Source organism: Lepus europaeus, chromosome 21, assembly GCF_033115175.1.
Source record: "Lepus europaeus isolate LE1 chromosome 21, mLepTim1.pri, whole genome shotgun sequence".
Taxonomy (NCBI): domain Eukaryota; kingdom Metazoa; phylum Chordata; class Mammalia; order Lagomorpha; family Leporidae; genus Lepus; species Lepus europaeus.
In genome coordinates this window covers 10,353,754-10,364,399 of record NC_084847.1, presented here as the reverse complement: position 1 = coordinate 10,364,399, position 10,646 = coordinate 10,353,754, and the positions used below count along the sequence as shown (strand labels likewise).

General features: G+C 56.3%; 1 protein-coding gene across 1 annotated transcript in view; it reads left to right on the top strand.

The window, feature by feature from the left end:
- The first annotated feature begins 3,301 nt into the window (after window positions 1-3,301).
- CPPED1 (calcineurin like phosphoesterase domain containing 1) overlaps window positions 3,302-10,646 on the top strand; it is a 108,821-nt gene continuing 101,476 nt past the window's right edge. Inside the window, exon 1 of the mRNA XM_062180183.1 lies at window positions 3,302-3,473. Within this exon, the coding sequence (XP_062036167.1) occupies window positions 3,404-3,473 (70 nt within the window). The 5' untranslated portion in view covers window positions 3,302-3,403. The remainder of the gene's footprint in view (window positions 3,474-10,646) is intronic.

Genomic DNA, 10,646 nt, shown 5'->3' with positions numbered 1-10,646 from the left:
AGCAGTCACAAGGCACAGGATGAAGGGAAAGTCATGTGTTAAACGAGTACGGAGGGGACGAGGTGGTCACCGGCGCATGTGCCGCTCCTGTGCCCAAGCTCATTCTTGGTCGGGGAGTGTAACATCGGCTCTCTGTAACAGTCATTCCCCACCGCTCAGGGCAGGGTACTCGGCTCTTGTGTTCAGAGCCCTCATTCTCAAGTAAGTGGTTCAGACGCAATTGATACCATCCCTTCTGCAGGGCTGACCCTATGGCTTAAGCCCTCTCCCCTTCTGACCTCGATTCAGAAGGGAAGACACATCTAGCCTGGATCCCCAGCCCCTGTACATCTCAGGAGGATGTGGTCTGGAAGCATTGTAATCTTTCTGCTCCTGGGAGAGAGAGGCCTGGAGTCTTCGAGTGCTGGGAGGGAGTCCTCTCCATGGAAGTGAAGATGATGCTGAAATGACAAAGGGCAGAGAGGACCAATGATGAGAAATTAGATTCTTATAGCCTTTGGGCAGCTGGATCAAACCTCACCTGAAGCTGTTATAGGCTTTCAATGTATACATGGATTCCTTTTCCTGGTGAAGTCCATTTGAACTGATCTTTGGCTGTGTGTAATTAAATGATGCCTGACTGGTACAAGAAGGGACGCCTGAACAGAATCTTGAATGAAGATAATTTTTACTTAAAAGGAATGAATTGAAGGGTATTCCAAAAATGCCAACATCAGCACTAACGATATCAACTATAGCAAAAATGTACCAAGCAGTTAGTATGTTCTCAAAACACTGCCTGGTATATGAAAACTATATAAGATTGGTGCTAGGATTATCTCATTTTATCTTTATTTGAGAGGGAGAGAGAAAGGTAAAGAGAGAAAGGGAGGAAGGGAGAGGGAGAGGGGGAGAGGGAGGGGGGGGGAGAGGGAGAGAGAGAGAGAGAGAGAGAAAAGAGAGAGAGAGAGAGAGAGAGAATCTCATCTGCTGGTTCAGACTGAAGCCAGGAGCTGAGAATTTAATCCACGTCTCCCACGTGAGTGGCAGTGACCCACCTACTTGAGCAATCTGCTGCCTCCCAACGTCTGCCTCGGCAGGAAGCCAAAGTCAGGAGCAGACCCAGCACTGACACCCGGGCACTCCAGATGTGTGATGCGGGCATCCCAGGGGGCATCCTAAGTGCATCTAACACCAAATGCCCAGCCCAGTGATCTCATTTCAGACGGAGAAACTGAAGCTCAGAGAAGCTCAGTGACTTTCCCAGGGTCACACAGTCCAAACACATCTAACTCGCAGGAATACACTCGTCTCCTGCCGCCCGCCTGCCCCCTCCAGGCCTCCAGGCAGACAAGGAGAAAGAAGATGGGCAGATGAGCTGAAAGACGCCATCAGAGGAGAGCCAGGTGGAGGACGGGGCAGGAAAAGAGGCCACGATGTTGCTGGGACGGATGGGCCCCGAGGTCCGGTTGCAGCCATTGGCATCACCAGTGTATCTGTGCACTGTGAAGTCACCAAGGATCTTCCAGCAAAGCTGTGCCCAGCTGCTGCCCAGGCTCACCACGGGCTTGTCCTGCCGAGACGTTCCCCTCCCACTTACTTACGCATGCCACAGCTGCTGGAGTGACTAGGCCTGCCGCGCCCTGCTGGGCAGCAAGAGCCGCGGTAACTGTCCTTGCTGACCTTGTCATCGAGTCGGGAGAGACAAAGTCGGGAGAGACAACATCGGCAAGAACCGCACCTTCGAGCACACAGTTCTCAACTGTGCAAGGTGCGAGGAGCGGCAGGGACTGGGGGCTGTAACAGGGCCGGAAGGAGGCCCAGTCTAGACTGGGGGAGTGTGCGCAAGCAGACACGCAGGGCCTGTCTCAGAAGCGTCATTTAAGCACCAGCCTCGATGTTCAAACGGACTTCAGCTAAGGACGGGCAGACCCATTCCCAGCCGAAGGCACTGCACGTGCAGAGGGAAACGGATGCGCGTTGTCGAATGAACGCAGCAGGTGCAAAGTCAGGGGGTGGGAGGCGGAGGGGGCGGGTGCTGGACCACGCAGGGCCTGCAGGCCACCAGAGCCGAGAACTCAACACAGGGACTCGGTTACTGGAGTCATCATCGCTGGACGTTTGATCCTCATTCGTTTGCTACGTGCACGTCTCCTGAGAACGTGGCTTAGGACCAAGCCCTGTGTGTGGACCAGGGACCCGGCCGTTCCCGGCGATGACAGCACTAATGCCTCCTACCACTCACAGAGCACTTTGTGTCCTGGGTGCTTCGACACAGGAGCCCATGGAAGCCTCCCCGTGCCTCCACGACCCAGGCACTACTATTGTTCCCATTCGACAGACAGGGAATCAGAGCCACGGAGACGTCAGTGACTCAACACCGCCCGTCAGCAAGTGGAAGAACCAGGATGACCCAGGTCTCCCCCGGGGGTGGCAGGGGCACAAGCAGTTGAGCCAGCCTGGCTGCTTCCCTGACCCATTAGCAGGGAGCTGGAGCAGAAGAGGAGCAGCCGGGACTTGAACCAGCGCCCTGATCTGGGCCGCAGACCCCAGCGGCCACGGCTTAACCCCCTGCAGCCCAAGGCCACCATCCACCGCCAGCCACCCTCAGGGTGCGCCGGGGTAGGCGGCTAGGGACAAGAGTTTCCCGGGCTTGGCAGACCCTAGGAACTGTCCGGCCCTGCTGGTCTTGCAGATCCGGACGCCGTGCGTCCACCCTGTGTCCACACCTTGGCCGGGTGTCACCAACACTGGGTTCCCAGGGCAGACAAGGACCCAGCGGGGTCACTCACTGCCTTAGGATGGGCCTAGTCGCAGGCCACCGCGGGCGCCCTGCGCCTCACTGTCCCCACCTGTCCAGGGCGCCTGGCCACAGCCACCTGCCCGGGTGTGGGGCCGGGGCCTGGCCTGCAGCCTGTGAGCGTGAGGACGTGGCCAGGGGGCTCAGGCTGCCCCCTCCACCCGTGACCTAACCAGTGCAGACGCGGTTCAGAAAGTCCGGTTAACTAAGAACTTGGGACAAACAACGCCGTTGCCCCAGGCAACGCTGCAGGGCGGGTATCCCGCTGTTCCAAGAACTCTGGTTGCAGCTCGCACAGGAAGCGCCAAGCGGGGTCCTGCACCTTGATCTGCTAGACGAGGCAGCCTGCTCTCAGGGAAGCACCTGTCCCACAGCCCGAGGCCCACGCAGACCCCTGCGCCCCTTCGGGCCCGGCCCGCCCGGCCCCAGCCGCCAGCACCCAGGTCGATCCCCGAGGGCTCCGCCCAGGCAGCACTAGCCGCGCCCCGAACGACCGAGCCCCGCCCCGCCCCGCGCAGAGGGCACCGCCCCGCGCGGGGTCCGGCCGGGCAGTCAGGCGGTGTGGACTTCGTGCCGTTGCCTCCCGCGCGGCGTGCCCAGGCAGCGCCCGGAAACCCGCTCGCCATGTCGGCTGCGGAGGCGGAGGGTGTTTTCCACAGAGCCCGGGGCAGGACCCTGGACGCGTTTCCTGCAGGTACCGCCGGCGCGTCGCCCCGGGGAGGGGACGCTGGGCTGCGGAACCTTCCGCCCGGGAACCTTCCCTCCGAGGGCGCGCGCTTCCCCCCGGAGCCTACCTGGGGCTGCGCCGCGGGCCGGGCCGCGCCGCCGCCGGGGACTTCCGGGGCCGCGCCTCGTCCCGAGAGGCCGGGCGTGGGCTCCGCGGGCCGCGGCCCGGCTTCCCCGCGAGAAGGGGAGGAAGAGGAGGAGACCCCGGAAGCCGGGGCCTCAGTGTCCTCGTCTGTCACCCGAAAGCCGCCGGCTATGAGTGGCAGCTGACGGGCGCTCGGCACCTGCGGGTTTTTTTAAAAAAATTATTTTTTTAAATATTTTTTTTGGTCCATCAGCGTCCCGCGGTTTATCCTTCGCGATCGCGGCGCCTTCCGGACTAGGGGCGGCCGTGGGCAGCGGACTTCGGACTCGGGCCACCCGCCCCGCCGCCGGCGTGAGGCTGCCCACGCGCACGCGGGGCGGCCGGGCCGGGCCCCGGGGCTCCCGCGCGCCCGTCGGCTGCAGCCCGATCCTCGCCTCCCTTCCCCGCCACGGCCCGCGCGCGGAAGGGCCAGCGCCTTCCCTCCGCAGGGCCCTGGGCCTGGGCTGCCCGGGCTCAGCAGCTCCTCCGCCCCGGCCTGGAGTCTCTGCTGCACCCACGTGCGGCTTCCTCTCTCGCTGCGGGGCTGGAAATAGAGCTGCGGCGGCTGGGGAAAAATACCGTCTGCTCTGGCGCCAGCCCCTGTGCGTTTTAATGCGTCTTGGGTGGAAAAGGCGGCACGCGGGTTTTGGGATACATCCATATAGATGGAAGGAGCGCTAGCTACGGCACGCATTTTCGCGCTGGGCCTCTTGCCATGCGCGAACATACACTTTATAGTCTGCTGATGGGTACACGGAGGCCCGGCCCTCGGTCTCTCTCTCCGGGGGCTTGGCCTCTACCTGTTACACCAGTGGGCGCTACCCTCTGGTTTCTCCTTGGGGCCGGCCAGTGGGGAGCCCCAGCTGGGCATGGGAGCAGGAAGCAAAAGCCGGGGTGTGTGTGTGTCCCCGTACCTTATTTCCCCCCGTGGGGTCGCCTTGGGCTGGCGGTATTTGCACCTGCTCTCACCGCAGGCTGCCCACTTGGTCTCCCGATCTCCATCACTGTTCTCTGCTCTCAGGAGAGGCAGGAGCTGCGCCTTCTACCTGTGGGTTACTCAGCTGCTCCTGGTAGTTTCCCTCTCCCCAGCCCATCCCAGATAAGCCCCTTCAACCCAGCCAGGCCACTGGGTTGTTTCTGTGTTTCACGCTTGTTAACGGTGCTCCTAGGGACACTGAACGCTCAGACATTGACTGGGGACACGAGGGAGGGGTTCCCCAGGACACAGACCCATCCCCAGGAGCAGGGTTCTGGATCCTAGGGTGTAATCTCCCTCAGCTTTGCTAGGCACTGTCAAATTGCCTTCCAAAGCGGCTGTGCCAATTTATACTCCACCAGCCGTGTCTGAGTCCCCTGGTACTGTGCCATATCTCTTCCTTTCCGTTTAAGAAACATTGATTACGTGCATGTTGCATTCTGCAGTATCTGGGGGGGGGGGGCAGTTACATGCCCCCAGGGGCTCATAATACAGGCACAGAGCTCTGCCCCCCCCCCCCCCCCCATGCCTGGCAGGTGATGGGCTCTGAGGGTTCCTGCTGTGAGAGGAGTCCAGATTTGAAGTTTTGGTCCTGGGGGATGGTGGACTGTTGCCTGAGATCAGGGAATAAGGAGGAGTGTTGGGTGTGAGGAGATGGATGTGAGACACCGTCAGGGATTCTGAGGCGACTGTAGGGTGCAGTGGGCGGGGGAGGAGTTGGTGGCATAGTGTGTGGACATGCCGGTGTTCAGGGGTGAGACGAGGACACTGAGGGGCTCGCACAGGAACAGAAGCGGTGGAAGAGGAAGCCAGGGGCGCTGGGGACGTGAGACACAGGGCAGCTGTCGGAGAGGCTGACGCACGTCAGCCGAGCACGGGACGCAGCTGCGATGGCTTGGTGACCCTCAGGACAGTCCCCATACAGTTGTAGAAAACAGTGCTGGGGGAATGGTGAGGGTGAAGGCGTCAGATCAGGAAGAGTGCGACGTTCCTGTGCTTCGGTTACTACAACAAAATACCGGAGACAGGCTGCTTTATAAAGAGGCTTGTTTAGCTCACAGCTCTGGAAACTCATGGGCCAGGACTGACAAGGCAGATGGCATTTGTAATGGTGTCCCATGGTGTGGGCAGGAAGCCAGAAAGGCAGGGGGTGGGCAAGCTTATTTTATGACAACTTTGGAGGGGGGCTGCCATGAGCACTCCCTCAATCCCTCCCAAGGGCAGGGCCCCCATGTCCTAAAAACCTCCCACTAGGTCCTAGCTCTGAAGGGTGCCCCCGCCTCTCACATCGCCATTCTGGGGGCCAAGCTGTGATGCGTGAACACTTGGGGAACAAGTCGTATGCGCTGTAGCAGATGGGCTCTGTTTGGAGCCATTTGGTGATGCAGTAGTTACAGGGTAGAAGTGCTGCTGACACTGTTCTGGTTGCTGTGGAATCTCTCGTGTCATCTTCAGAGTGGTCCTGTTGAGACAGGTGTCACGATTGCCCCTTTACTCACTGGAAGAAAATTAAGCTTAGAGGGGTTACGGCACTTGTCCTGGCGTCGTTGATCGGAGATGGATTTGCAGTGAAAATGCAAAAAAGGCTGTTGGAGAGCGGGACCAAGAGAAATTGGAAGTGAGGAGCTCGGGGCGGGGGGTGGCCCTGGGAGCAGATGGATCCATTGACCGTGCACGCGTCTGTCCCTTCATCTGTCCAACTGTTTGTCCATCCATTTACCCAGCCACCTACCGTCTACCCGTCAAGTGTCCATCCATCCATCAATTTGTCTGCTCGTCACATGGACTGTCTCGGGCATGGTGCTAGCTGCTGGGTGAATGAGAACCAGATGTGCTCCTCCTGCCCCTCTGATGTGGCCACTTGGGGAACCCCCTAAACCCTGTGGTCACACAGAGCAGTGCAGATGACTGTTGGGGCAGACCCAGGGGAGTGAGGGGCTGTTGGAACAGTTGACCTAATGACATTGACAGAGGGCTGCCCCGAGGAGGTGGTGGTTTTCTGATTGCTCAAGGATGCTTAGTTAACCGGGCCTTGCAGGATGGGAATAAATCGAGCAGGTGTGATCTGGCAGGAAGGGTGAAACCATGGGGCCTCGAATGGAAGGATGAGGGGTGGGGTGTGGTGTGGGATGGGGAGGTGTTTGAGCTCATCCTGGTAGCATCAGGGGTTGCAGGCTGGGTGTGTGAGGAAACCAGGGCACACAGTCAGATTGCCAGTTTTGACGCGAGTGATCTGTCTACAGCAATGGTGACAGAGGGACTTCTACTCAAGAGCAACTCTGGGCACAGTCTGATTGGACGCTGGAGCTCAGGAACTTGTCTTAAAGCTACATTTCCGTAGCCTCACACGGTGCACTTGGGGTGTGTGTGTTTGCGGGACTGGAGGTGCAAGGGGGTGAGGAGGGCATCCCATGGAGATTGTGGGGTGCTGAGTGTCCAGACTTCCTAGGCCATCGGGAGTGCCATGGGGCTGCCAGAGGACAAGACGGGTCCACTTGGACAAGAGTGGGGTGACAGCGAGACCCTTCTGGGTTATGAGGAGAACATGACTTCACGAGCAGTGATTCAGTCTAGAAATGGGGCTGCCCTTGGACTCTGTGGGCCCCCCAGTCCCAGCAGGCACGCTGAGTGGAGACGGGGCCATGTGCTGAGCACCCTGGTCGTAGGGCTCAGTTCTCTTACGGGCTGAGTCCGCCCATGTTGTGTCCATTGTTCTCCTGGACCTTGCCCTGGGTCCTAATGTTGCTGGTGACCAGCAGAGGTGCTGTGATTGTCCAGAGTCTGTCCAGGCTCCTCGGGAAGGCACAAGAGAAAGTAAGCAAACCAACCTTTCCCCCATCTCTTGCCAAAACAGGGGTTCGGTGAACTCTAGCAACAGCCCCCAGGACAGCTCTGTTGGCCCTGCTCCACAACCCTGTGATAGACCCTCCAGAGAGCGCCACGGTTTGTTTCCCAAGCGAAGGCTGTCGGTTAAATCAGAGTGTGCTTTGCTTTACCCCAGCCGCCACGGGTGATCGGCGTCCACGGTGACACTCTGCACCGTCCTCCTCGGCGTCGTCTGGGGAGCTGGACTTCATCATCGGTTCCCTGTTAACATCGTCGGCCAGGCGCTGCGGATGGATTGTTTACAGAAAGTAAATTGTACGCCTCACCTGAGAAAGCGCACATTACTGGGGCGTGTTCGGATATTCATTTTAATTAGGCAAATTGATAATTATATTTCTTTGACACATAGCCTAATTAGGGCTGTTTTCTTCCAGCAGATAGCTGTCTGAGAAGTTTACAATGTCTGTTTTGAAGAAATTCTGAAAGGGAGAAGGATCAAGATAAAATAGGTGTTGAAAATTACTTATTTTAAAATTGTTTTTAGGTCATAGTCTGTTTCCGGCTCATTCTACCTCCAGAATATTCTTCCTTCAGGAGAACCCTGGTGGTGGTGGGGGGGGGAGGGGTGTCTTATCAAGATGATTTTCCCAGGCTTTTTATTTTGAAGAGGGATTTGTTTATTTGAAAGCAGAGTTGGGGGGAGGAGCAACAGGGGTGGGGGAAGAGGGAGAGAGAGAGATTGATTGATTGATTTTTCCGTCTTCCATCTGGCTCACTCCTCTGATGGCTGCAGCAGCCATGACTAGACCAGGCTGAAACCAGGAGCCAAGAACTCCATTCAGTCTCCTGCATGGGGGGCGGGGGAAGCGGGGTGGGGAAGGCTCAAGTCCTGGAACCGTCACTTGTTGCCTCCAAGGCACATTAGTAGTAAGCTGGATCAGCAGCAGAGTAGCCAGGACCTGAAACAGGCCCTCCTCTGGATGCTGGCATCCCAGGTGGCAGCCTAACCCACTGCCCACCGTGCCTGCTCGTCCCAGACACTGTAAACTTCTAATCCTGAATATTTGCTAATCCTGAATATTTCTCAGTGCTGTCTGAAACCCCTCCCACGTGGCAGAGAGTCAGTGGAGTCTATGTAGAAAATAACTTGCTCTATCGCTTGTAGGTGTTAGGAACTTTTCTAGAACTGGTCAACCTGGAAATCTTTATCCAAGTTTGAAAAGTTGAAAAGATTGTGGTTTGAAAAATTCCAACAGCACAGTGAAGAAGGTGAAATAAGTGTTTTTAATTGTTATGTACATTTAGGCCAAGCTAGTTTTGTCTTATTTCATAAGGGTTCTGTAAAACAATTTGAGGGGACGCCGTGGATTGGATTGGGCACCTGTACTAGGCCCACAGACCAAACCAGCATGGAGTTTAATCACAGCAGCTGAGCTTTGTTTGGTTGCTGGAGGCTCTGAAGCCAGTTAGTTAGTTAATTTGTAAACAACAAACTAGTTAAGCTGTAACCAACTGACTGGTTGATTGGGCTGTAGCCAGTTAAGTTTTCTATACCCCACTCTGTTTTCCATAAATACTGTCTGGTCACGCTGTTGGTTAGAGTTCTGAGGACTTGCTGTAGCTCCGGGAATTACTCAATACGTGAATTGTTTTTGTTTTGCTTTGCTCAGATAAACGCTACAAAATTTAAGTGGTAGAGGGAACTCTCCTTTGACCTGGGCCTGTGACACAGTGGCAGCATTGGTTACTCATCACCTCCTGACTGCAGTCATCGTCATGAGGTGGAGTGACCCGCGCACATTAGGACATACAACGCTTACTCCATGACATTTTTTTTTTTTTTTGACAGGCAGAGTTAGACACTGAGAGAGAGAGAGAAAGGTCTTCCTTCCATTGGTTCACCCCCCAAATGGCTGCTACAGCCGGTGCGCTGCGCCGATCTGAAGCCAGGAGCCAGGGGCTTCTCCTGGTCTCCCATGCAAGTGCAGGGCCCAAGGACTTGGGCCATCCTCCACTGCACTCCTGGGCCACAGCAGAGAACTGGACTGGAAGAGGAGCAACCGGGACAGAATCCGTCCAGTGCCCTGACCCGGACTAGAAGCTAGGGTGCCGGCGCCGCAGGCGGAGGATTAGCTTATTGAGCCACTGCGCTGGCCCATTTTATTTCCATATGGGCGCCGGATTCTAGTCTCGGTTGCTCCTCTTCCTGTCCAGCTCTCTGCTGTGGCCCTGGAGGGCAGTGGAGGGTGGCCCAAGTGCTTGGACCCCTGCACCTGCATGGGAGGCCAGGAAGAGGCACCTGGCTCCTGGCTTCCGATCTGCGCAGTGCACCGGCCATGGCAGCCATTTGGGGGGTGAACCAACGGAAGAAAGACCTTTCTCTCTGTCTCTCTCACTGTCTATAACTCTACCTATCAAGCTAAAAAAAAAAATGTATATATATATATATATAGTGTGTGTAATGTTCGAATCAGGACAAACATTTATTATTTCTTTGTGGTGAAAATGTCCAAAGTCCCAGCCTCCACGCTTTTTGAAACAGCACATTACTGTTACCTACACCTTGCTATTGCAGTTCACTGCCGTTTATTCTTCATCTACAGTGAAAGCCTTAGAGTTGAGTAGTGGGGGAAAAAAAAAAAAACAAGTTAAAGAGAGGAATCATAAAAATTTACACAGCGTTCCTTTTGAACATTTCATTTTATTGTAGAACCTCAGTGTGCCTGTGTGTGTGTGTGCCAGTTCTTTGAGGTTGGGCCAAGGACGTGTCTTGGAGCCTGAGTTGACAGGTGGGCCTGCCACAGAGCTTCTCCTGTACAAACAACACCCAGAGTGATTTTTCTTTCTGTTTGGGTTTTCTCCAGCGAACTACGAAGTCGGTTAAAAATCACTTGGAAAGCGGCCTACATGAAGAACTCTTCTAGGCTCGTACATTTTCATCCTTCCAATCATGCCTCCCCAGCCGTCGGTTCACAAGTTGTTTTTTACCACCTCGCTTTGGTTGAGTCTTCCCAAAGCACTCACACTCGTTTTATTGGAAACAGCCCTGTTTAATATCTTCGTGGTCCACATGCGTCATTAAATTAGGGTGACTTGAGGACAGTTCACCACGGACACGTGACGAGCAAACTCCTCCAGGGACGGGCGCTCAGGTGCGGTTGGTGGCAGCTGCTGCAGGCCCTCAGCCATCAGCTTGCCCCAGGCTGTCGCCGGAT